Source organism: Rhea pennata, chromosome 3 (genome assembly GCF_028389875.1).
Source record: "Rhea pennata isolate bPtePen1 chromosome 3, bPtePen1.pri, whole genome shotgun sequence".
NCBI classification, from domain to species: Eukaryota; Metazoa; Chordata; class Aves; order Rheiformes; family Rheidae; genus Rhea; species Rhea pennata.
Window position 1 is genome coordinate 92,213,543 of NC_084665.1, and position 27,387 is coordinate 92,240,929.

The 27,387-nt window shown below is 35.2% G+C and overlaps 1 protein-coding gene across 4 annotated transcripts in view; it reads left to right on the forward strand.

The window, feature by feature from the left end:
* The window catches only part of IBTK (inhibitor of Bruton tyrosine kinase), a 59,598-nt gene that overhangs the window by 10,375 nt on the left and 21,836 nt on the right, over window positions 1–27,387 (forward strand). For all 4 annotated transcript variants that reach the window (XM_062572810.1, XM_062572811.1, XM_062572812.1 and 1 more), the window contains exons 3-23: window positions 1,108–1,204; window positions 2,409–2,533; window positions 4,157–4,267; window positions 5,491–5,661; window positions 6,863–6,980; window positions 8,819–8,999; window positions 10,200–10,323; window positions 12,493–12,670; window positions 13,727–13,901; window positions 14,636–15,232; window positions 16,546–16,632; window positions 17,603–17,685; window positions 17,780–17,817; window positions 19,581–19,677; window positions 20,090–20,191; window positions 21,016–21,133; window positions 22,589–22,649; window positions 23,413–23,540; window positions 25,262–25,374; window positions 25,991–26,139; window positions 27,099–27,256. In XM_062572810.1, coding sequence (XP_062428794.1) covers window positions 1,108–1,204; window positions 2,409–2,533; window positions 4,157–4,267; window positions 5,491–5,661; window positions 6,863–6,980; window positions 8,819–8,999; window positions 10,200–10,323; window positions 12,493–12,670; window positions 13,727–13,901; window positions 14,636–15,232; window positions 16,546–16,632; window positions 17,603–17,685; window positions 17,780–17,817; window positions 19,581–19,677; window positions 20,090–20,191; window positions 21,016–21,133; window positions 22,589–22,649; window positions 23,413–23,540; window positions 25,262–25,374; window positions 25,991–26,139; window positions 27,099–27,256 — 3,011 coding nt within the window. The remainder of the gene's footprint in view (window positions 1–1,107; window positions 1,205–2,408; window positions 2,534–4,156; window positions 4,268–5,490; window positions 5,662–6,862; window positions 6,981–8,818; window positions 9,000–10,199; window positions 10,324–12,492; window positions 12,671–13,726; window positions 13,902–14,635; window positions 15,233–16,545; window positions 16,633–17,602; window positions 17,686–17,779; window positions 17,818–19,580; window positions 19,678–20,089; window positions 20,192–21,015; window positions 21,134–22,588; window positions 22,650–23,412; window positions 23,541–25,261; window positions 25,375–25,990; window positions 26,140–27,098; window positions 27,257–27,387) is intronic.

Here is a 27,387-nt window from a genome sequence, read left to right on the forward strand (position 1 = left end):
TCCTGAATGGCAGCACAGCCCTGTGGTGTATCAGCCATTCCTCCCAGCTTTGTATCATGAGCAACCTTGCTGAGGGTGCCTTTGATGCTATCATCCATGTCATTAACAATGTTGTTACAGTACTGCTTTCTTTTTTTCTGAAGTAGTGAATTAACACCAGCACCTTTGCTAGTAGGTTTCCCTTAAAATTTGAATAATATATGGTATTATTCTTTTGGCTAGTGTATTTCCAAATGGAGTTACAGGTTAAAATCCATTCCTGTTGATGTGACTGGCAGTTCTTCTCTTACTTCTGGATGGAGTGTATTCTCTTAATTTTGTTATTTCATGCCTTTACCTCTCTTTCAGTCATGAAATTCTATAAGATTTTCTTATATATTAGCCCTGAGCTGTGGTACATCAGTACAGCCCTATTATCTGTCAGGTTCTGCTTCGGGACACCTGCAGTTCTTACCATCAGTCAGATCCCTGAAGGAGTTTGACTTTCTTAAAACCTGTATTGATAGCAACACTTTCTTTTGTACTGAGGACACTGTCTGTATAGAGAGAATGTACCTCCCCGTGTGAGTTCTGTAATGATGACTAGTCATATATGAAGCTTCAGAAGCACAAGTGCTGGTGTCTTATGTGGCAGTTGGTATCCCCTTGCCTTTTCTCAGTAACTGTGAACCTCTGTTCCCTGCTTGTCTTCAAAAGCATAGTAGATCTTTTTGATCTTCTCAGTTCTCTACCTTGTCAAAACTGATTTCCTAAGCTTGCTAGTACAAGAAAATGGATTCTTCAAAGCTGGTAAATGCATTTTTGGTAAGTGCTTGCCCCTTCTAGATGACAGTGCTTTGTCTTCAAATGTTTCCTGTGTGTTTTCCTGGTTATATCTTATTACACAATCAGTATTTCTACAATAAGATCACAGTTAATAGATCAGCATGATGTATAGTTGGACAGAACTGCACTAGTCTTTTCAGATTCACTTACAATTGACTTGAAAGAATCTCGACATTTTCTTAATATTAAAATTCAACTAAAGATTTGTTTATCTGGGTTACTTCAAACTGTGGAGTAAATTGTAACTTTTATGATTCTCTTTCCCCTCCTGTCTTTTGTCAGCATGGCGTTAGTCTATACATTCAGGATAAAGAAGGCTTATCAGCTTTGGATCTTGTGATGAAAGACAGGCCAGCTTACGTGGTGTTCAAGAAAACTGGTAGGAAATCAAATAACTTAAAATTTATTTTACAAGAAGGTCTGTTTCAACAGCATATAAATGTGTGTACCTGCTTAGACAAAAGTTTTATATTTCTAATTAGAATTGTGTAAATTGTGAGATAACAGAAGTTGTGGAGTCACTAGTGTAATAAGACCACAGAAGCAGCATCTTACCAATAGGCACAGAATGTGTATGCATAGCTAGAAGGAAGGATTAACAACAGATTTTGACAGAAATAATAAAAAGAAAAAGCAAAGTGATGTTCTCTTATTTGATTTTAAGTCATTGGAGGCCTGTCAGTGTCTTCGATAGATCAGTTTATACCCCATCTGTGGCTTTTGTGAAGAAGGGGGGAGGAGGGTTGCTCTTGCAATAAACTAATTACAGTTATTTTGCAAATTGCAGATGCTGTATTTAAAATTAGTATGTAAGAATAACTGTGAGCAAGCTGCTCCCCCCCTCCCCGGGGAGAGTAGTTATTTTCCATTATTCTTTGTTTATTTCGTGCTGTTCATGCTTCTTATCTACTTCTTTCCCCTTTTCTTATCTACTTCTTTCCCCTTTTCTCCATGCCTGTGTTTAATCTGGTTGTACAGAGAAAGCTGTTATTTCTGGCTTATGCTTATAGTTAATTGAAGTATTTTTGGCTATACAGATCCTGAATTTTGTGTATTTCTAATTTTACCTTGCAAAATTAATTTAAATTTTTTTTTTTATTCTCATGGTAGTGGTGCTGCAGTGGTCAAATAAACTAATTTCATTTTCTTACTCATCAGAAAATACTATTGAAATGTTACTGTAGCTGAGAGGATATTTTAAAAACCTGAAATGTTTATTTTGGCTATACCTCTCATTTGAAACTGCTTATGGTTTTCTTACATGAGTGTAACCTTTTTTCAGGAAAGCATTTTTATTAAATTGAAACAGCATGTGTAACTTAAGGTAATAGGGATGTTTTTCTGAAAACCTCACAAGGAAGAATGATTGTTTTCTGTAATTGGAAAATATTTATATGTTGACTCTTTTCTATACACTAATTTAGCATCTTAATTATCATTACACTATCTTTTAATGTTCATTTTTGGGTAAAACAGGTTTTGTCTTCAGAGTTTAAAGATGAACATCAGGAGTTAATTTTCAAATTCAGTATACATGAGACTGCTAAATTTACAAGCTGCAGAGAAGTTTTTTTTCATTGCAGATCCCACAGAAGTCTACACTTGGGGAAACAATATTAATTTTACTTTGGGTCATGGTGGTCAACAGAGTAAACATCATCCTGAACTGGTGGACCTCTTTCCTCGCAATGGCGTGTATATCAAACAGGTATTCTGAAAGAATTACATGAGCCCCTTTCCCAGTGAACCTGGGAGGGAAACCATCATCAATGTTTTCATTAACTTTTGAAAATTTCTGTGGAAAATTTAACTTTGGGTCTGATTTCTCCTAGTTTTGTCTTGTAAGCAGTCTCTGTTTATCTGGTGAGACTACTTAGAGGGCTAAGAAGCATTAGACCAAGCCTGCTATGTTATGTCCCCTTTGTCAATCCTGTAAAAACATGGTTCTCTGATAAGGGGTTTTATAGCTGTGAAATATTTCCAAGGTAAATCAGACTTACATATCATTAAATAAATAATTCAGAAGAGTGAAAAAATGATACTTCTGTAACTCTTTTGGTTTTCTAACCTTCTGTGCAACTCATAGTGATCTGCAGTGGAACAATGAATTTGATCTGTTATATAAAAATACTTTTTGTGTTAAAATCAGCCTGTGCTGTTACAGCATTCCTGCTGTAACAATAGCTTCTCCCTAATAATTTTTTGTGACTGTAGTTTAAAATAAATTGGAAGTTTTTAAATCCAATTTGCAGGCAGTCAGGGCAAATGATTTGTGCTGCAGTCTTGTTTCCCACAGCTCTTCTGAGAATTCTTAACACTGAAGCATTTGTTTTTGTTATCCTGTCAGGACCATGTTTGAACATGTTTTAATAAATGTGAACTGCAAATCTTTTCAAGTAGGCTAATAAATAGTAACAAATTTAAAGCCAAAGATTTGTGTTCCTTGCAGGTTGATTTGGTGTTGCCGGTGGTTTAATACTAGCATCTTGCTCATATTTTCACAAACAGCTAAAAAATCATTACCCATGAGACTATTTGTAGTTTTGTTTAAGTCTTAGTTTTTAAAAAGGTTTACCACACAAGGAAGTTAAATACCTAGGAGTATGCCTAACTTCTGTTCTGTAGCTGTACATATAAAATCAGGGGAATTCTTGTCTAAACTGGCACATTTTCTAGACTATGTGTTAGTCTGTCCTGTGCACTCTGTATCCTGGACTAGTCTAGTCATTAGATCTGTATGGAAAGCAGCCATTACTTTGCTATATAAGCAAGGATCAAGGCAATACAGGCAGTAGATGCACCTCACTTTTAGGTGAATTCTCCTTTCTCTTAAGAAGTTCTTTGGGGAGGTTATAATGTTATGTTATAATGGAAAAGTCTCTTGGTGGCTAATTGAATTAACTTCAGAGCAGGCTTTTCAGTATAGTTGGGAGGACTAACAGCATAAGCCACTGTAAGTTGCAGTCATGTCTTTTTGCTGTGTTTTACGTAATTGACATTTATCTGTTTCCTTTTGTTAGCATGAGTGAGCTTTTATAATTATCACATTCAGAAATGTTGAATGTAGTGCATTCAGGAAAGTTGCATGTAATAGGCCTTTGATCAGTTATATTCTTTTAAAAGCATTGTTTAGGTTGCTTAATTCTTAGAATAAAGATTTTGTATTGCAGTATTTTATACTGTTTCATGTTCACAAGTTCTGTCTGTGCTATAATATAGATCATCTTTCTTAAAGCTGAACTCCTTCATAAAGTATTTTTGGCCTGTGATTGCAGACTATCCAAGAAAACTAATTAATTCTGTACTTCCCTCCCCACTCCTTTTTCTTCAGGTGGTACTCTGCAAATTCCACTCTGTGTTCCTTTCCCAGAAAGGACAAATTTATACGTGTGGCCATGGACAAGGAGGACGCTTGGGTCATGGTGATGAACAAACATGTTTGGTATCCTAATGCTTGGTATCTTAATGCTATCTAGTGTGTTGTAATGTAGCATGGTGTTTCTTTTATTTGAAACATGAAGTTTAAAAACTGAATTAGTTTTCTGTTAGTATACTTCCAAAGCTTTTTAGATCAGTTTGCTGATGGTTTAAAACAAACAAACAAAAACTTCTCTAGTATTACTACTGGGGTTGAAGAGAAGGGAAGAATATATATTTAAATATACCTAAAGTTAGCTGGTTACTAAGTTAAACTTCATATCATGGCTGAGTTGGTCTGAAGGCAAGCTGATGTCAGGTAAGTGTAAGTAACTGGTTTTCCACTCAGCGGACTCCCTAGATAGGTTTAATGCAGTCACATGAGCATCAGGGATGATGCGAAGAAAACAGCAGTACTGTGGAGCTGGAGTGACAGGAGAGTGATTGCAGGATTAGATTTGCACAGGTCTGAAGTGGAAAATCACCCATAACTTTCTTGTGTAGTGTGTTGTTGTAATATGCAAAAACAAAATTTGAAAAGACTTAGGTATGACAATATAGTTCTTAGACTTCAATATTTATCCTCTATATCCTGGTAATAAATGCACTTTGCAAAAGTAAGTGCTGAAGATGGGTTGATGCTTTAATTTTTTAAAACTGCCAAATATCTGTCAGAACTTGATATTATGAGATACGATGCTGTAGTAAAGACTAGGGTTCATTTTTTAACAATTTTTTTAAAAAGACAATTTTTAGGGTATTAAATTTTTATGAAAGAGAGTGGGAACTGCTGTTTTGAAATTGCGATGTTATCCAGCAGAACGAGGGAGATTTTCAGTTAGAAGTCATGGAAGTAGTTCAGTATCTTTAACCCTTCTTCTGTGTGACTAAGTTTATCGTATAGTTAGGAGGAAGCCTTCATCACTCATGGTAACTCAAAAAGAGAAAATAAAGAGGTAATAGTTAAATATTTATCCAGCTTCTCTGCAGAAATAATTTCCAACTTTATGTCAAAGCAGATGATTTAACGTTTGTCTCTTGTAGTAGCAGAGGATATTTCAGAAGGTTCAGTGGAAGTACTTTGTCATTACACTGTATGTGATCATTCTGTTAGTGAGTAAATTGTATGTTAAATGCATTTTCATCTGTATTTCAGTATTCAGTTATGAGTTTCTGTTAGTGTAACTTTGGTTACATATATGGCCAGTGGTTATTGTCAAACTTTTTTTTTTTTTCCTTCACGTTTAGGTTCCCAGACTTGTGGAAGGTTTAGCTGGCCATCAGTGCTCCCAGATAGCAGCAGCTAAAGATCATACTGTTGTTTTAACAGAAGATGGATGTGTCTACACCTTTGGTCTGAATACTTTCCATCAATTGGGTATTCTTCCTCCTCCTTCTAATTGCAGTGTTCCTAGACAGGTAAAATAACATTGTTCAAACCATAGTTGTTTCTTTTAACAAAGTGAGGTATGAAGATAGTTCTAATAACTTCTAACTTTTTCAGGGCAGTAGAGTGGAACATGAATTCAGATAAAATCTTGACTCAGTGTTACTGTACATGATGATCTTAAATGCTTGCCTATTAGCATCCTGAGTTAAACTTAATCTTCTAAAATGAACTATACTAAGCTTTGTAGTGCTAAATATGAGAAGGCACAGTTGCCTAAAGCTTCCTCCTCTCTCCCCTGAGCGGTTCTGTTGCTGAAATGAAGCAAGAGTAATAGATACGTATAACTTGAGATTCATGTTTGTATCCTGTTTTGGATCACTTGATGAGGGATCTAAAGTTAGGTGGTTGTCTCCTTTGCTGGAAGCTCTGGTGGTCCTGGAGTCATAATGCTTTGAGAAGAATAGCAAGAGGAAGGAGTAGCAACCAAAGAGCCAGTGATGTGTCAGGGTATGGTTATCAGCAACTTGACTAAATTTCCTTGGTCGAACTATAACATACTTTAAAGTTCTGGATTTTTTTTTTTTTTTTTTTGAAATAAAAAAGAATGACTTCATGCTTTATTGAAAGGAAGGTTCATCTGCAATAGAACAACACTATGCATTAAACCCATAAAGTGTTACAAAGGTAGGAAACAATAATTGGCCAGGAGAATGATGAATGACATAAGTGTTTTGGGATACAATAGTAGTGTAATGATAGCTGTATATCCACAGTATTTGCTTTGACCTCAATCATCAAGAGTGCTTTGGAAAACCAGGTTGCATCTGAAAAATAATCGAATTAGTAGTGTTCTGCAGTCTCTTTAGGATAGTAAGATTTACAGGCTGAAACTTCATAACTGAAACTCGTGCAAGACCTGAATCTTCTTTGGCTCCCACTTACACATACGCACTGCAGTACTGTTCAGCATATTGCATATGAAGAATCAAACCTAGAGGTTTGATTGTAGTTCTAAGAAGATAGGCAAAATTTTTGCTTTTTTTATCAGTAGTGCAATAGTGTCCCACTTGACAAACTTCTGAAATAATCCTGACCCTTCAGACCGTACGTGCATTGACACCAATACTGCATTCTTAATGACTTTAGGCGTTAACTGTTGTCAGAAGTTTGTACATGTGAAATTCACTTGTTGCTGCTTAATATTAAGATGTACTTTGGATTTGTGCTTAGGTTCAGGCAAAAAACCTGAAAGGTAGAATGGTGATTGGAGTGGCTGCAGGCAGATTCCATACAGTGCTATGGACTAAGGAAGCAGTGTATACCATGGGTCTGAATGGCGGCCAACTAGGTAAGGTAGAAGTGTTCTAAAAATAAAACCCAGCTATTAAAAGATGTTACTCATAATAAAGCTGTCAGCTGCTGCTTTCAACGGAAGCCTCGTTTAAACTATCTCTTTTTTCCCAATCTGATGACATAATGACACCACTTTTTTTTTTTTTTTTTTTAAGGACATTTTTCTTTACTGCCCATCACTTTCATGTTTTAAGATGATGGTAGCTAGTCAGACTTAGCTCTTACTTGAATTACTTATAAATGTTTTGCTTTCCATGTATCACATGTGGCCCTATTACTGATGACTTTCTGGAAACGGTACTACTGGTTGCGCTGTAAATTTCTCCAGTGTGTGCTTCTCCTCCCAACAGTCTAGCTCCTGCTGCCCTTAATACATCATAAAATAGCATTCAGCTCTCCTGCATATGTCCTCCTTCCTCCCATGCTGTAGAAATACTACAGTTAACTTTTCCATGCTAACTTTTGACATAAAATGCTTGTCCATGCTTGACCACAGTAAGATTTTTTTGTTGTTTGTTTGTTTGGGGGGTTTTTTGGTTTTTGTTTTTTTTCCAACAGTGCCATTATCAGAGTTGTCACTTAATTCAGGATTACCCTGGAAGTCAAGAAAGACCTTAATAACTTATATTATCAACTAGTGAACTTTTTAGTTCTATCAATGGGCTATCTTAATTGCTTTGGGCTTTTTTAATAAAACCGAATTGCAACTTGGGTTTGGATCTGCACTTCTATAAGTCTTTATTTGTGCAGACGATTGTTAGGTATTTCTGGTTAGCCAGTCTTTTAGCTAGTTAGGTTAATTTGCATTAGTCCTGACATCAGGCTCTGGCACTTTTTGTTTGTTCCTAGGTAAGATCTCAAAGCTGTGTGGTAAGACTTGTTTGAGAACTATCTTACTATTGCATATTCTTTTGGGAATCTTCTTAATATATGCATGCACCATATAACTTTCTTCGTGGTTGCTTGTGTTGAGGTTATTCTGGCACCCACGTGGTTCCGTGTAGTACCCTATGGAGATAGTAACTTGAATTACAAGTGGTGTAGTTCAGTCAGCCTGGCACTGTGATGGACCTACGCTAATAAACCTTGCCTTTCTAAGATGTTTAGATGTAGCACTATCATGACAGGACTTCTTCCAGTTCCGGAGCTAGCTCTGCTGCTCACTTCTGGATTTCTGTACCTTGATCCACTATGTGGCACAGACTAAGTGCACACAGAGCACGGTTATGTTGTGTACACTTTTAAAGATTCTTTGTATTAGGATTCTTGAGGCAGCAGAGCATTAATGACCTGACTGATTTTGTTTTCAGAGGCTTTACTTTACAACTTCAGCCCTGTTTCTATTGTTTCTGTAACCCCCTGCCTTCATGCTTACCTGCACTTATCAAACAAGCTTGACCTACAAGATACTGTATCTTCCAGTGGCTGGAATAATTTGTAGTTTGTTTCTGGGATATGAAAGCTAATGTCTTGAACTGTAATGCGATCAAATAATTATAATTATCTTGCAAAATACTCTTTTGTTTTTTTTTTTTTTTTTTGAATCACACTAAATGGAAGGACAGTATGACTGCAGAGTCTAACCACCTTAAATAGCTTGTCCAGCAGAATGTGACTTACTGTTTTTGTGTGTGTTTATCAGATCTTTAAAGTTTCTGATATTTCAGTTTGTGCTATACTAGACTGTCTAATTATTTTTGAAGCTAAATTATCTAACTCCCTATGAAATCTTCTAGAATATAAGTGTTTGTCAACGTAGTGTAGCAAAATGTACTTCAAATGAAAGTGTGTGGAATGTTAAGTAACGTTTTTGGGGTGGGTTGTATTTTCTAGGTTATCTACTGGACCCTAATGGAGAAAAATGTGTAACTGCACCTCGCCAAGTTTCTGCTCTACACCATAAGGATATCTCGGTGTCCTTGGTCTCTGCATGCGATGGTGCTACAGTATGTGTTACTGAAAGAGGAGATATTTATTTACTTGCAGACTATCAGTGCAAAAAGTTGGCTTCAAAGTACGTGTTGCTTTACTAATCTATGGTGAAGTATGATAGTGAAAAATTTGACTGGAGTCTTATCCATTCAAACTATTGTAAAGATTTTGTGCTCAAAGTAGAGGTGATAAAGTGAACCCTCACATTTCCTTGTGATAATTTTTCATATGGGCTGCACCTTGCTCTCGCACTCTCTCTTTTGGAGGAGGAAGGGGGTTAAGGCTAAGGTGTCACTCAGATTCGCCAAAGACATTTACAAAAAACAAAGTAGGGGGAAATACTGAAAAATAGTATTTTTATTCATTGGTTAGCCTGAGCTCGTATAAGTGCATCTTCATAGAGGCACTGAAATTTTGTTTTCCTGTTTACTTATGCTCTTGTGATTCTGAATCAGTAAGTTGGTCTATATTTCATCATGCATATATATCTGTAGTATGTTATGTATAGTATGTTATGTAGACTAATTTAAGTTGGGAGGTTATCTGGTCCATATGCTAAAAACCAAATGTAAATCTTGTTGATGAAATTGGGTCCTATGCCTCAAGTTTATGGAATTATTTGATCTCATTCTCTCCTAGTTAGTTTGCCATAAGGAATTAGAAGAACTAACCAGATATTTCCCCAACTTCCAGCTGGCTTTTCAGCTTCAGATCGAATTCTAACAGTATTTGTTAACAAGTGCTAGTTTAATGATTGTTTTTTAGACTTTTTCTACATGATTGACTGAAGGTAGTGGCACTTGAAGAAAGTTGATATCACCATTTTCTGCATTGCTATGTTAAGATACTGAAAATAAGGAACTTCCATGGTTTTGATCAGCTAACCCCCCACCCCCCCAAATCCAGAAGATGTTGGCATACTAAGATGTGAGGATGGCTTAGTGGTGTAAGATAGTCTATTAATGCAGGCTATTAAAATGTATATTGGAACTTACATAAGCATAATTTCTATAATGGTGAAGATCAGTTTATGACTTAGTGTTTTCACTGTTGGATTTTGTGATGAACTTGTGAATACGATGTGATTTTATTCAGTGCAAAAACAAAAAAATTAGCAGTCGTTACTTACAGCAACTGGGGAAGGGGAAAGAAAAGTAATTTTTTCAGTGTCACTACCTCAACTGTATTTTTTGCTGCCTCTTTAAATGAAAGAGATATCTCTGTCATAAAGCAACATCAATATTCGGTGAAGAAGTACTAATTACCTTCTGTGTTCTTTCAGACAACTGAATCTTAAAAAAGTTCTTGTTAATGGAGGATATTTGGAATACAAGGTAGATACCCAGAATCTTAAGGAAAATGGGGGTCAGAAGATTTGCATTTTAGCACTGGATGAAGCTGGAAGAGTAAGTTGTGTCCCTAAGATCATATGTATGTAGCAAGCTGCATACTGTTATGGATGAATTCGGAACCACTTGGCAAGCCTTTATTTTGATTAAGCGATCTAAATGAAACATACTTTTGGAGAGAAGGGGAAAATACATGTTGAAATAACCAAGTAACTGTATTTTATTGTTTTGCTTTAAATGTAAATTGGCAGGTTAAAATCTTGCATGGCAAATACAAATACAGCAAAAATGTGAGTAGAGGTTCTAAGTTAATTCTCCCTACCCTACCCTCCCCCCACCCCCCCCCCAAAAAAAAAAAAAAAAAAAAAAAAAAAAACCCCAAAAACGCTATGGGAGGACCACTAAAGTAATGTACAGTAGTTTTTGGTTTTGGTTTTTTTGATCAGTGAGCCCCTAATGGCATTTTAGTGGAGATGCAAAGTCCTTTGCTCTTGCATACATGTGTGTCTATATGTCTTACTTGATGTGGATTTTTTTTTTTTTTTTTTGCTTCCCCCTCTACCCCCATCTTTCTTCTCCCCTACCTCACTGCCTGACCCATCACCGTTCAGACCCACCACAAATTGTTCAGCTTATTCACAGAACAGCATTTGTTTTGGGGATAGGCGTGTTGTATTGTTTAAAAGTTGCAGCTAAACTTGGTGAATAGTTTAGTATTTATAGTTAATGCAGTCACTGTTTTATTAGAACTGGAGCACTCTGGAGCATTGTATTATTTCTTCCCTTGTTCTTACAACTCAGACTGCTTTGAAACACCAGCTTGTTCTAGGTCTGCTGACTACAAGAGCTGAATTTACAGTGCCATCTAGTGGTGCTTACAGAAAGGTTTTGTTACTGAAATGCTGTCGTAAGTCATGGTTCTTTATTAAGTATAGGGCAGCGTGAGTATTTCTCTTTCTTTCCTTGCGTTTGATTGATTTATGTTTTGTGATGATTTTTTTTCAAAAGTCTGTCTCAAAAACAGGTATGGTTTGCATTAACCACGATTGAATGATGGCTGCATCACTTCACAGCAACTGTCACTTAATGTGTACTGTTGCCAGTTTAATATTCGGTTATTAGTTGTCTCAGAAAGATACCGTAAACCTCCGTTTCAGTATTTGTTGAAGTTAAATGTAGCCTCTAGTATCTGTGGTATTGGCAGTGTGCCTTTGACATCTTTGGGATACTGATTTAGCAGTAAAATACTGCTTAGTCTTCCTGCATTGGTGGAGCTATGTCAACCTGTATTGCTTTTCTTCGCGTGCTGAATGCTGGTAAAATTCTGGGATCTTTAGGCACTGTAAATTACTGAGAAAGGAGAGGGATGGAATCTTAATGCCCTTATTTTCTGAATCAATGCTTCTTTGTCCAATTTGATTGTCTCCTCTTTAAGGCTCAAGAGAGGAAAGACAACCGGTTACTTGGATTCCTTTGCTTCCTCCTTATGCAGGTGTTGTCAGACCTGTAACAGCTGCTTCAGTGGGAGGGGAGGAGAGCCCAACTTCAGCAGCATTGATGCAGCATCCAGGCTTTTCCTTGCTTGGGGCTGTGGCTGCTTGCTTACTTTTTTTCTGATCTCCACAGTATACCTGGCTGGGGTCCTGATGTGCATGCAGTTCTTCACGCTTTTCTTTCTTAGAATGAATATTTCTAGGTTTATTTTGGGTCATAATCTCAATTTGAAAAAAAAACACAGCCCTCTGAAGGTACAGAGAAACCTGGGATTTTGTCAAACAATTTACAAGTAGTTTAAATTACCGGTGTGTTAGCTTTGAATGTTACCTGATTTATAGGAAAACCAGTTAGACAGATCTGTAAATTAAGAATCTGTTCCTTGACTCCTTTTCTCCCCCCTCTTGCTATTGTTGTGGCAACGTCTGTAAAAACTGTCCTGTAGATGATTGTTGTGAAAATGATGTAATATTCAGAGAAGCTTTTTAAAAGCAGTCATAGGCAAATGAATCTTGATGTTATAACACCATTTACTTGCATCTCGTGTGAGATCTTTGTAATAGATGCTCATAATCCTTTAGGATAAACTTTTGAAGAATGTGCAGTTTCTCCTTTTAAATTCATCTTTGAGATGGCATGTTTCTTGTTTTTAAGTTTTGTGGTATATAACATGTAAGTACTTTTATATAAGGATTTCCACCTTCTCTAAAGAAACAACATTGATATTTATAGGTGTTTTGTTGGAAGTCATCTAACAATCCTGTGAAGCAGTGTCGTTGGGTGTATGGCCGGCAAGTCTTCATGTCTGATGTTGCTTTAAATAAAAATGAAATCATGTTCGTCACACAGGATGGTGAAGCCTTTACAGGGAGATGGCTAGAGGAAGGAAGAAGAAACTCGGAAAAGAAAGGTTAGTATGACTTCCTTTTCTCTTGTTTTTTTTTTTTTTTTTTTTTTTACTGCTTAATCTGATAGTATTATATAGTGCATTCTTTCAACTGTAGCTGACAGTTGGTAGTGTTGATCACTGATCACTGCTGTTTTCTTTCTCTAATAGTAAATTTTATTTTTTATTTGAACTTTATGGCGTTATATTACATTTCTACTTCACTCACTGGCTTCCATCTTTAGTTTTATAACTCTGTTTTTTGCAGTCTTTCACAGCAAAGTCTTTCTTTTCTTCCTCAAAATAGTTATGAATTAATTTTTCTCTGTGACTACTTTTCTTTATTCTCCATATTATACGGTACTTCTCTCATTACAGAAGCATGTCCTGGTACTGGTATGTGTCTGCAGGCACTCTGTTCTTTTTGATTATGGATGTTATTTCTGTAGTTTTAGTATCTTCAAGGAAACTTCAGAATCCAGATCTGTTGACTAGTCTACTGCTAATTTATGAAGAATGAGAAATTCTATTTTTGGTGGTTTTAAATGTGTGTGCTGAATGGCTGGGCATCCAGTTCTCCAAAGATAGTATTTCAGTATTGAGATAATATGTTTTTTTCAGTGACATCTTGTTGGTTTTGGAATGATTCAAACAGATATAATATGAAGTCTAAAGGCTTCCTCAATCTTCAGTCAGTGATTGTATTATGCCTAATCTAACTAATAGGACTGCAAAAGAAAACAATCTTGCACTGCTGTATATGGGTAAACAGCTTCCTTTGTTCCTGAAGAGGTTGCATTAAATGTTAGATGGGGTGATTTTGTTCTATATGAAAAGGCAGCAAAACACTTTCACAGGAATCTTTCTGATGGAGACTGTCTTATGAGTTACTAAGCTCTTATTCTTAAAACGTGTCTTCCTACATTTCAGTTAAGTGAGCCAAAATCTTCAGATTGATCCAGCCTTATTCAGTGATTCCATTGATGGACTTACAGAAGTCATAAATCTTGCCTTTTTCTTGTATTAGTTGCATTTTAATTAGCTTGACCTTCCTATGCTTTTTAAACTTTTTTTTATCAGAACTTGCATTAAGTCCTCAGAATTCTTCCTGTGAAGCATCTTGTCAATATGATACGAACAGTGCATATGAAAGAATTCGACTTCAGAAGCTTACTTTTGTCCACCGAGCTGTTAGTATTGCTACAGATCCTAATGGATGCAATTTTGCTGTTTTGCAGTCAGATCCTAAAACAAGGTATATCAACAGCTGTAACTTTCTTTTTTTCCTCTGAAGTATTGATCAGAAATGTAGGTAACCATATTTCACCCCTCTCCTCCCTTTTTTTGTGACTGAAACTAAATCATTCTGCTTTTTAGAAAACAACATTTTGGCTCATGCAGGAATCACAATAAGTGTGATTATCCATACTGTAAGGCAATAGCACTTATTAATGACAGTTATGTTGAAATTATGCAAATAAATAAGTTGTTGTCTTTGAGTAATTATTATTGATAGTGTTGCTATTTTATCTAAAATGTTCAAAGCAAGCATTTGCAAAATATTTCTTACCATACTGAATTCTGTTAAGTACTGTAGATACTTATCCCATTAGTGATGGGATCTATTAATCATTTCTTAAATGAAAGTGGAAGGTGAATCTTTGGAAAAAATATATTTAAAGAAAGAATGAATAAATAGAATACTGAATGATATTCCTTGCACGCTCCTACTAGTTTCCAGTGTATCTGATACGTGACTAAATATTAGTTAACTTCTTTCTTATTGTAGGGAATTGTAATATGGAATATTGTAAACATTTCTTAGTAAATATGTAAAGATTAGAACATGAAATTTTGATTAGTCCAGCAAAGTAAGAAAAACTCAAACCAAAACTACCTCCCCCTCTTCACTTGAGATGCTGAAAAACGTAAACCTTCATGTAGCTTGTAAATAGTTCATTTTTTTCATGGTTTTAATTTTTGTTCTAGTCTCTATGAAATTCCAAGTGTGTCATTGTCAAGTTTTGGAGAGGATTTTGGCAAACTGTTAGATGAAACAGATGAAATGGACAACATCCATGATGTGACTTTTCAGATTGGCTCAAGAACTTACCCTGTGCACAAATACATCTTGGCTGTGCGCTCTGACTTCTTCAAGAAGCTGTTTGTTTCCAGTGACAATCAGCTAGATGCTTCAGATATCTACCGTAAAGATGAAGATGCTGTTGGACGTGATCTTTATGTAATAGAGAAGATTCATCCAGATCTGTTTGCATACCTTCTGCAGTTCATATACACTGATACTTGTGATCTTTTGACTCATGGTTACAAACCAAAAATCATGCATAAAGAAAAATCAGAAGAATATCAAGATACATTAATTTCTAACCTGAACAAAATGAGTTTTGATGAAGATGTTAATGGAAAGGCTGCATTTGAGATTTACAGAAATAATCAAGTACAAGTTATAAATGAAAAACAGAAGAGCAAATCTAAAAAAGGCAAAGTTGCTGGTGAAGAAGCTAACCTCATAAAAATGTTGCAAAGTGTTGCAAAGAAATTTGGACTCAGCAATTTAAGTGGAAGGTATGTTAAGGGAAATAAACTTATATTCTGGTAACCTCTCGATGTTGTGGTTTATTTAAGCTGATCTAACTTAAGTTAGCATTAAATTAGAAGGCTAATTAGGGCCAAGAATTCTGCATTTTGGTTGTAAGTACAAGTTTAAAAGCAGACACAATGTCACCTCTTTAATGCAAGATGAGCTAGTTTTGATATTTTTCTCTCTAAGAGAAAACATATATGACCTTTCAAATAACGTCAGAAATAGAATTCCCTAGCATGATTCAGTATTTAAAGCATCGTCTTCCAACTGGCTTCTATGTCCTGGCAATGTGCTGCTTGCCCTTTATTCTGTTCTGGTACCTCCTGAACGTTATTTAGAACATCTAGCCTGCACATCTTTGGGGCGTGAGCCCTCTGAGGCTTGACATCCAATGTAGATGATCTGGCTTTACAGATCGACTGTCATAAAACGTTAGTATCTGTTTTGCTATAGACAGCTGATATCATTGAGTGTTTGATAGAAGATTATGTGCCACAACATAAGAATTCGTGAAAATTTTTTGGTAGATGATGAACATAGTTAGCATAAAACAATACAAAGTAAAGTTAAATACCTGTTCAACTGATGTTGTTTTAATAGTATATGAGGAAAATAATGGAAATGAAATCAAGTATCTCTGAACTATATTGTTCTCTGAACTATATTATTCTGCCTTTTTTTTTTTCTCCTGCATTTGCCTCCTTTCAGAGGAGGGAATAAGCTCTTTAAGGGCAGTTTTCTTCACTGCATTTTTGGCATACAAATAAACAAAGATGTGAAGCTGCTACTAAAACTAGATGCTCAAGTAAAATTTTCACAGTGAAGCTGTTTCTCTGTGAAAATACACTGTTTTCTAATCTACCAGCAATACCCTCGTAATTTTACCAGCTTAATTCACAAGCATCTTTCCTGAGTTAGGATATTGTGCTGAAACACGTATCTCTTCTACACCATTCCCTTTAGTTAGATATCTGACCAGTAACAATAAACATAATTCCTAGATTTTTAACTCAGTGGTAATGGGCTTAAGCCTTAACTATAGTAGTATAGCTGTCGTTCAAGGGGTAAGATAGCTAAGGAGTAGAAGTAATGTTATATATTATATGTCTGCAGTGAGGACTTTCAAGAAATGATTGGTCCTTTCTGGTTTTTTGTGATATGTAGTTTGGATTTTTTTTCGTATTTACAGTATGAGCCTACTGAAGGGCTCTTACTTCTTGAATCTGTGTGGGTTTTTTTTTTAATGGTTGGAACTGTATTGATCGTGTTATTTATCACTGTTGTTGATTTGCAGATTGGATGGAGTCAGGTTAGAGAATGGAAAGATAAATGTCATCAACAGGAAGAATGGGAACAAACCAAAGTTGAATCAGAAGAAATGGTGAACTTTTACAACTGAGTTGTTTTCTCCTTGTCATTTTCTCTTCTGTCACCTCTATCTATTAACTATAGGCTAAGCTTGTTCAGCCATATTTTAACTTCTGGTATACACACATCTCTTTCACAGTAACTGATGCTTGGAAATTGTCTGTTGCTGTTTAATATATAAACTCGTAATCTGAGATAGGTTGTATATGATATATTTTCTTCTTCTTTCTGTTGTACATTAGCGTGGCTTGTGGATTAATTGTGTTGAAAAATAGCAGTGGCAGGAGAAATCTTGTGAGTAGTTCAACCAAAAATAGTCTGACTTTTCCAAATATACTTGCAATGACAGTAAAACTACATAGATTAGAAATAAGCAAATGTATAATATTTTTCTAATGAAGAAAGTCTCTGAAATATCTTTCAACAGGAAAGGTTTACTACACTTATCAAGTTGCTTGTTCTTTAATTTCATGATTCTGATGAGCTTATTTATAAGATAGTGATAAAGCTTAAATAGTCTACATATGTAGTAAAAGCTATGTTATGTAATAATCCAAACAGAATTTGGATTATTTTACTCTTAGCATGCAATGCCAAATCTTATGGTAGCTAGTGTTAGGTATAACAAACTTAACACAGACCATTTGAAGTTGACTTCAAATCAACTCTGTTGACTCTGAATCTATTTATTATGGCTATTTTTGATCAGAGTATTTTTAAACAGTAACTGATAGTGATTTTGAAGGAAATACTTAGTGAAATGACTGTGCTTTTTGAGTAGCTTTGCTTTCGACAAAAAAAATCATCTCCTGAAACTGGTGTGCCTATTTTATTAGGTTCACTTCAGTTCACATTATTAAAATTGAGTGCATTTTATTTGCAAAGTCTCAACTTGCTAAAGTAAGCAAACATTTTTTTGTAGAGTTTTTTACTTACAGTTCTTCTGAATAGTCATAGTTCTGATCCCATTAAATGTCTTCTAGTTCATACCTCTGCGATGTGACCCTGAAATCTTTAGATGGAAAGGAATTCCCATGTCATAAATGTGTACTTTGTGCAAGACTTGGTATGTGTATACACATATATATATATATATTTTTATTTTTCTTTCTGTAACTGAAATTTTATTGCATCTCAAACTGAAACTGCTTTCTTTTCAGATTATTTTCACAGCATGCTAAGCAGCTCATGGATTGAGGTAGGCTTGCTGATAAAAATGTGTAGTGTTAAGTTTTAATGTATCAAATAAGTGAAAGCATTATTCCAGAACAAGTTATCCTAAATGAGGGAGAAAGGGAGAGACTGGGTTTATTTGATTCCATTTTCATGTGAAACAGATCATCTTTGATTTATCTGAACTATTGAGATTCTGTATTGTGATAAATACAATGATGTATATCAAAGGAGATCAAGTGGATACTTTGTTTTAGAGGTTTATATTGAGCTAGCTCATGGCTTTTATAAAAGCTACTGGCCTGTCCTTGTAGCAGGCTGATATCTTTGGGTGGATTTTCATATCCCATCTGTAAAAGATCTTACAATGTAGATAGTGTTCAGGTAGTCTGAAATAGCTTTTTATATGTACTAAGTGAAAGATGCAGCAGAATAAAGAATTTGTATGTAGAAGCTCTGTTTGAGTTCTGTTGCTAAAGAAATAGAGCCTATCAAGGATAGTCTAGGCTATTCCACTTTCCTGCTGCTGCTTCAAAACGTGCAGATCTTTCCTGTGCCCTGATTCCTGTTTGCTAGCTGTGTGTCAGTGTCCTGTTTGCCACTGGGCATCATAATGCCAGTAGATGCCTCTTGCTTCAAGTGTCTGAATACCGTTGCTAACGCTTAGTGAAAGAGAAGAAGGATAAGATGGGAATGGATAAATGACTGAAGACTGAAGCAACATGCAGGAGTTCCACTGAGTTTCCTTAGCATTTGGCAATACATAAATCTAACAGCCAGACAAAATATTGGCAGCTATTTTGTTAGTAATACAAGTTTACCTATCCTCTAAGTTTATTTGCTGCCTTTTCCTCAGTTGTCCCTGAGGAAACATTTCTGAAAACATTTTGAGATGCCTGATGGAAGAAGAAAAAAGAAAAAAAAAAAATCAAGATGTCCATTTTTTCAGCAAGTTCGGTATTAACTGTTTGAATTTCATAAGTTAAATCTGTTATTTCATAAGTAAAACTAATTCATACTGAATTTGTAAGTAACTATATTTTGTAAATCATGTGCTCTAGACCTTATATCAAAAAGAAATTTTTTACGCCTGTAAGACATTTTTAAATTTGATATATGAAATATGTTGGTATCATCACATCTGCTAAAGCAAAAAAAATTTTAATATCAAGCTTTACTTCAGCATCAGCTGAAAAAAAATTGAAGCTGTTAATTACTGAAGTTACATGCATTTGAATAATGTCAAATACACAGTTTAATGGCTAATGTTGACTCATATAAAGGCTTTACCTTAATGGTTAAGGTAGCTCTTCAGATGGAGAGATTCAGAGACCTTATTTTCTGAGGGATTAACAGTAGTAGCTGAATTAATTATTCAGTTTGTTCCTGCCTGGAAACTTGTTGATTTCATTATATCTTTTGTCCTGAAAGAAATGAGATTCAGTACTTATATAGGGGTTTTATATAGCTCTACTTTAAAACAGCCATGGCTAAGTAATAAAATTAAGGAAGACTATCAGAGAAGACCCTCAAACTTATGAAACGCTCAACTGTTTCATGGGTATTGATTCAGTTATTCTGTTTTGCAAGACTTAACAGTTCTGCTGCAAGTGATTCTTAATCAAAGAACTTGAAGATTTTGTGCAGTTACTTGAATATTGTTTGACTTTGAAAATGTGACCCTGAGTCTGAGTGGCTGACTAAATATAATCACTGTCTCAATTTTACATTTTATTTAAAGCTGTTAGCTTCTCTTATCTTTTTTTTAAAATCCTTTTGCCTTTTTAGGCTTCCTGTTGTTCAGCTCTAGAAATGCCAATCCATTCTGATGTACTACAGATAGTTGTAGATTACCTATATACAGATGAAGCTGTTGCAGTAAAAGGTACCAGTAATACATTTTCAACAACTGTAGGTCCTGCAAGTTTCATATTTTTAAAATAGAAACGTAGTATGCTTGCTTTGATGTTTTATGTAGAGGATTGAAATTCACGTGACTCTTGCTTTAAACATTGAGATAATGGCTGTTTATCCAAAGCCTTGTTATGCCTTTTCTTTAGCTTGACAAACTCTTCAGTATTTCTTTTCTCCTCTCTCTCTTGCCTCAAAAGACTGCCTTTTGCCCTTTTCTGCACTGTTGCTTGTTCTTAGCAAATCCTGTCAAAATTTGCAGAGCCAGTACATTTATCCTCTGCTAAATCTCACTGAGAGCTGCATGTATTGTGTTTATTAAATGTCTTCATCCAGTTTGCTTCATTATGGCTTGCTCACAGTGTTAGTGACATTTTGTATTCCAGATTCTCAAAATGTGGAATTTGTATGTAACGTTCTTGTGGTGGCAGACCAGCTTCTTATATCCAGACTCAAAGAAATCTGTGAAGTGGCCATTGCAGAAAAACGTGAGTTCTCTCATTTCTATTATAAAGGTTTTGGCATTAAAATAACACTCATTATAAATGTTAATGCTCTTGATTTATTTATTTTTATTTCCCCTCTGTATTTCTCTAGAGAATTACTTATATTCCTTTCCTCTGCTTCCTGTTTGCTGTTCATTGCACAGCTGTGATCAATTGGCCATTTAGTCTGAGTGGTGTTTTAGGTTAGCATAGTCTTCCTTTCGTGAAGTTTCCTTTTCTTCCATCTCACTCCCTTGGAGGGGAAGGAGGAGGTGAAGACAAACTAAACTTTTATTGTTGCCAATTTCTGTCCTTCATTGAATTCAAACTTCGTGTTTTTAAAACATGATAAAATGATTTCTGAGTTCCTATTTTGTATTTAATGTTTGTATTTAGTGTTTGTATTTAATCTTGCTAGTTCTTCTGTTTGTTTGACACTGCTGTTTTTATATGTCTAGGAAACACTAAGTTTGTACCTCAGCTTCATACACAAACAAACATACAATTTTTGCTTGGTGTTTCTTAACACCATTTTTATCTCTCTCTTCCCCCCCCCACGTTGCAATATATTGAAACTGATACATTTGTAGGTAGGACCTCTCTGTTTCTGTGAAGCAGCTATTGCATTCAAGCTGCTGTCAAGTTTTGTGTGGAGCTTGCTGTAGGCTATGGCCATTTGAGCATTAGCATCTTCTCTAGGGATAGAAAGAGTATCTTTTCCTGATATGTTTTAATAACTTCATTGTACTGTGCAGTAAGTTTTAAAAACTGCTAAATAGGATTACAGCATGTTATCCAATTTAGTTAGTTGTGTTTCCTCTTTGTAGTTACATTGAAGAATGCTGCAGAGTTGCTGGAGTTCTCAGCAATGTATAATGCTGAACAGTTAAAGCTGTCATGCTTGCAGTTCATAGGACTCAATATGGCCGCTTTGCTTGAAGCAAGGTAAGGAGGGATGCAGATGTGTTTTGTCTACAAGCTTGTAAGTTCAATAGTGCAAAAAGACAAAATGATTGGAGAACTCATAAGGGCAGGTAAGTGTTGAAATGTAACTGAATGCTGCTAGCTTAAAAAGAAACTCATTTATGTGAAACAGGGACTGATTAAGTAGTTACGTAACTGGACATACTTTACCAGTGCTGTAGTACAAGAAGACTGTGTAGCAATATGGCATGAGGAGCCTGGATTAAGGGGAAAAACTTCTCTTGAATTCTGTGCCATTTGGGACTATACCTAAATTTGTTCAGAGTTTTTAAATTTATTTTTGAAGATACATAGAACTACTGTGTTTTTGTGGGTTTTCTGGTTTTGTGGGTTTTTTGTTTGTTTCGTTTTTTAACATGTTAGTTACTCTGCTAATAGAATTTATTTTAAGTAGGCTTATTACAGCTGGTGCATTTTCTAAAGACGATGGGCCTGCCTTCTGGTAGTCTCTTTGCTTTAAGTGCCCGTGGGAAGGGCAGAACAAATGACTTGTGCTTGCTTACCTCAAAGGTTCAGCTAGACTTCTAGGAAATTGAAGGTGTCCTGTGCTCTTGCTTTTCTTGATGGTTTCAGGTAGGGCCTGAAGTTGCTGCCGGAGTGTATATCATCTGGCAGCATCTGGCTCAGGGCAAGCCTCAATCTTGCTAGCAGAGGCTTTAAAAAAATTAAATCAGCTCTTGATATTCCCCTCTATTTATCCTAGCCTTTTTGTCATACTTCCTTTTATATACAGAAGTTCTTAGAGATCTTTTAGTGTACTAAACAGTTAAGAATGCCCGTACTGCTATACTGTGTCACAGCACTACTCTTTTATCACAGATACTGGAGTTTGTGCATATTTGTTCATCATGTTTTGTTCTACTTTTAATCTGATAGGCTTGAGACAGATGAAATTTGGCAGCTTTATGCAAAGAGAGCATTTCACACAAGACAGAATTTTATTGATAAAACTTGGTTGTTAGGGTATATTTCTTTTTCTTTTTGTCATAAATGTCAAATAAGATTGTGTCTGAGTAATGAAAGAAATTTCAGGAGCTTGGAGTATTAGAATGCACACTAGGGGAACTTGAAAGTGTGTAAAAATAAGTAAAGTAATAACCAGCTCATGATAATTTAACTATATATATAATTGTATTGACTGTGGCTTGAGTAAAGGTAGGCTGGCTGGAAAGGTTACAGATTTAATTCTGCCTTAGGACCAGGGAAAAGGTTAACTGCCTTGTATCTTGATTTCATTTTATTCCCTTTGAATCTATGACTGTCATGAATGGGTAAGAATGCCTGTAGGTAAGGTTCATTTAGAATGTTTGCTGGAATTCTTTTATTAATGTATATGGAGAGTTTCTGTTTTTTGTTTTCATGTTTGTTTTGAGCATGGTAAGCTAAACTTGTATTACTTTTTTTTTCTTTCTTAAGGACTCTGGATATCTTAAGTGATGAAGTTGTAAAGGACCTTTCTGTTTATTACAGGAAAATGGTAAGTTGTGCATTGCGAGTGTAAGCTGGCTGGGTTTTAAATGAGAACAGAAGAGTAATGCATATATACATACAGTCTGTCATGTCTGATGATAGACTGAATGTGGGACATTGAATTCAAATGAAGGTTAGCTGCTGCTATCATTTTCATGGACTTCATGTTTCCTTATGCACTAGCCACTACCACAATAGCACTGTGTCCCTTAAACACATTAATTTTACCCATTAATTTTATTAATGTTCTGGAACTAACAATTGTTGAATAAAAACCGTAAACAAAATCTGTTGAAAAGGGCATCTGTTGAAAAAGGCATCTGTTACCAAGCAGAAAGGAGAAGAAAGCAAATTAGACTTTTTCCAGTAGAAATGCAGTGTGGTCAGATAGGCCTTAAAAGCATTAGGAAAAATAGTGTGAAAATTGAAATTCTGTGCATAAGGGGAAAACCAAGATACGTTATAAGCCAGTGTTCTTTAACTGGACAGATAGTAAAAGATTGTTTACGTGACTCCTGACAAAGCAATGCTTCAGGGTTGTGGGCAGTTGAAATTTATATGCATTCCGAGTCTGTTGTTTAAATAAAAGCTTTACTTTTGTTCTACCTAAAGATGTAACTTGAGTTTATAAACTAGGTTTTTTATTATTAATTTGTTACTTGATTTGTAGAAAATGTTATAAATAACTCACTCTGGTCATTCTGCAAGAGATTGTGTATTTGCTAACATATAACTTAAGAGAAACAGAGTAACAGCTTTTAAAATCACAGATTCCAGCTATGGTCAGGAGAGTAATTACTCCATATCTGGATGGACCTGACATAAGTTCTTTGGACCCTGAAGATGGAGAAAACTTTGTTTTTTTAAAAGAAGAAATGAATACAGAACAAAATTCTCAGTAAGTTTTATCTTTTAATTCCGTGTCAGAGTATCTGTTTTTTCATCTTTAACCAGGTGATCTGTATTTGTATTTATACACTTTGGGTGATGCCTGACTCTCTTAGGTTCAAAACTGAAATATGAAGAAATAGAAGGAAGGAGGTTTTCAGTTTTGTTTCCTTAAATATTGCAAAATATTGCAGAACTGCAGTGGGACACTTAAATTTATAAGAAAGAAGTGATCAAAAGTTGACAAATTAATATTCACAATTATATTTGGGCCTTGTGCATGTAAGAGCACCTGCATATATAGAGATTAACTGCAGAGTTCATTGAACGTAACTGAAATGGGAAAAAACAAGAGAAAAGAAAGCAGAGAGTTTAATATACTGTAAATCTATTTGGAAAATGGTGATAATCTATGCTTCTGAGTCTAACAGAATAGTCCTGTGAAATGGCAAAGTCTGAAGCAGGACTTCTCAATCTGTCAGTTTAAAGTACTTACTGGTTGGCTAGTGAATAACATTTCTTAAATACAGGTAGTTGGCTTTGTTAGGAAATGTGATCAAACCAACTGCAGATTGGGTGATTTGGCCTTGGTTGGTTTACAGACTTCTGTTACTCTGCCTTTCAAAATTTTTTCTGTAGACGCAGAGGTGGCAGAATCTGCAAAGTCTTGGCAGGGTAACTTGATATGTCTCTTTAACAGTCTGTAACAACTGAATAATAAATATGCTAATTTTATTTTGGTAATTTTTTTTTAAATTGGAGAACTTTGTCTATGACTTATCACAACTATGAAAAGTGATTGGTAGGGTGACTGCGAAGTGTGTTCCTAACAGAGATAGCAAAATGTAATGTCACTGTACAGATGAATCCTTTGGAATATTGTGTACTGTTCTGACCCCTTGTATCAAGAAAAGTTTATGCTAACTGAACTGGTTCAGAGAATGGCTAATAGATCAAGGAAGCTGAGAGGTTATTTTCTACTAGACCTCAAGCCTTTCAGCTTTTTTAAAGGCTGCATGAGGATCTTATTGCTACCTAACCTACCCTGTGGATAGGGGAGTATAAGGATTAAAAAAAAAAAGAAAAAAAAAGAAAAAAAAATAAGTTTAAGGTCCAGTATTGCTGCAGGAATTAATAAGTTCATATATATGTATTCCACAAATGTCAAGTAGAAGATTTTTGAAATAGAGATGCTGTAGTAGTTACAATTCTATTGTGAAGCTCTTCTGAAGAGCTAGTGCTTTTGCCAAAATTAAAGACATTTTTTTATTTAGTATCAATATTCCTAATATGTATGTAAAAAAAGTGACATTTTGATACCATGACCATGGACTTGCTCTGTTGTGATATTGGTGTCGAAGTTTGTGTTTTCCATCAGTTACTCCAACATGTAGCTGGCTTAATCGGACCTAGGTGGCAGTGCCAGCCTGTGCAGTTGCTGTACCATCCACTATCTCAGCAGAAGTGTTTGTGCAGTGGACCAGAGCTAGATTGAAAAGAGTTTTTTTTCTTCCTCCTAGATTATTTTTCGAATTGTTTACTACAGAGTTGTGCTAATGAGTAAGCAGTGGTAGTACAAGAGCAGGAGCACACAGCTAGTAAGAGCAGCTATTACTGTTTAAACTTTAAATACAGCTGTTGCCTGAAAAACTTGAGGTTGTTGTTAATAGTTCTGAGACTTTATTTCTTTATTTCCTAAATGTCTTTTTTTTTTTTTTTTTTTTTTAATAGGGAGGCCCTCTTCAAAAGAGCAAAAACTAAGGCAAAAAAGAAGCCACGGAAACGATCTGACAGCTCTGGAGGGTATAATCTATCTGATATCATTCAGAGTCCAGCCTCTACAGGTCAGTGGGAAAGAGGTTCCATTCAGATATAAAGCTAGAACATCAAGTTTAATATGTAAAACAATGCGATTTCTATAACTTAATAAGCAAGTGTTACAAAGGTTTTTTCTTTTGGTGAACACACACAATTGTATTTGGGTAGTGAATTCTATCAAGTTGAGTTTTATTTGAAAGGAAGATTGTAATCTTAAGGTTGTGCCCAAAGCTGACAATCTGTAAAAACATGTTTTGTGTCAAACAAAGTTAATGGATACTTTACTCTTGTGTCTTTAAGTAGAACATTTCTATTAGCATGCTTTTTTCCCCTAGAATGTAAAAAATAATTAAATTAGTTACTTTTTATTCAAAATACAGTAGAAGCATTTATTTTCAGGACAATTTCTGTGTTTTTTTTTTTTTTTTTTTTTCCTTAGGCTTATATTTTTTGAGGCAGAAAGAAGAAGCTAGGAGTAATCTTAGTCTGCAAAAATATTTAAAACGTTACAGGTTGATTACAATTGTTACAGACTAGTATACTAGACTAGTTAAATCTTTGGTTATTCGGTATTCAGAATATGTTTTTTTCTTAGTGTTGTTTAGTCTTGCTTTCATGATACTCTCTATTCTTATTTCTTAGGCTCAGTAAAACTGGATAAAACTAACTCTGTGGAATCGCTTCCAGAACTGTTAACATCTGACTCTGAAGGTAGCTATGCAGGGTTGAGTAGCCCAAGAGACTTGCAGTCCCCTGACTTCACAAAAGGATTTCATCCAGAGAGGACTGAGGTTGGCTTTCAATGTTCCTAGCAGTTCACATTCATCCTTCTTCACTAGTTGATGTGTGTATTGATCTAATCCATAAAAAGCAAGATTTGCATTTGGGAGTGTTTTCTGAGAAGCAGTTGGCTTTCAATGTTCCTAGCAGTTCACATTCTTCCTTCTTCACTAGTTGATGTGTGTATTGATCTAATCCATAAAAAGCAAGATTTGCATTTGGGAGTGTTTTCTGAGAAGCAGTTGGCTTTCAATGTTCCTAGCAGTTCACATTCTTCCTTCTTCACTAGTTGATGTGTGTATTGATCTAATCCATAAAAAGCAAGATTTGCATTTGGGAGTGTTTTCTGAGAAGCAGTTGCCCTTAAAAGGGAATAGAGAACTTGTTTTAAGTACTTATTTATTTTTTATTTATCTAACAATATTTCCTCATAAGTCATAAAATTGTATGATGTACTGTTTATAAAATCTCAACTCAAAATATCAATTGTATAAAGTCTTTACCCTTTTTTCATTTAAAATATAAAGCAAAGATGAGCTTCAAACAAAAAAAAAAAAAAAAAAAAACCCAAGACTCTAGAAAAAAACCTAATATTCTTGAACTACTGTAGTTGGACTGAAGTACTATTTAAAATAACTGAGGCATAACTGGTAAAGAGCAATAAGCTTGAAAATATGAAGAAATTTGTGTGCATAGTTGTTATAGCTTTGGAAATGCTTGGAGTCGTTTTCAGTTACCAAGAAGCATATTTGCACTTAAATGATTCAGGCTGAAGCATGAAGCAAAAAAAAGAAGAACCACTACTGAAAAATGTAGACTGAGCATTAGGGGGATTAACTAAGATACTGCCTATTTCTGATATATTTTTTTAAATGTTTCATGTATACATGTCATTTGGGTTGCTTGTAATATTATCCTTTTTTCTAAGTGAAAAAAAACTTGTGCAACATATTTTTATTTTCTTTTTTAGATGAAGGACAAACCATGTAGTCAGGGTATTAAAGCCTCTAAACCTATCAAAGAGGTGAAGTCATGCGAGGGATCATCAGCATTGACACAGTCTGTTCCACAGTCCATTCCCAGTACCAAAACTGCAAGCTCTCCCAATTGGGTTGCTACTAGTTTAAGGTGGAGTAATAATTGTGGTACTTATCTAACTTACAATTGATGTTCTTTATTTGGTAGCAAATGCTAATAATTGTCTATTCAGAGTAAAATGTTAACTGCTCTTCAAAATGATTTTATATCAGATTCTACTA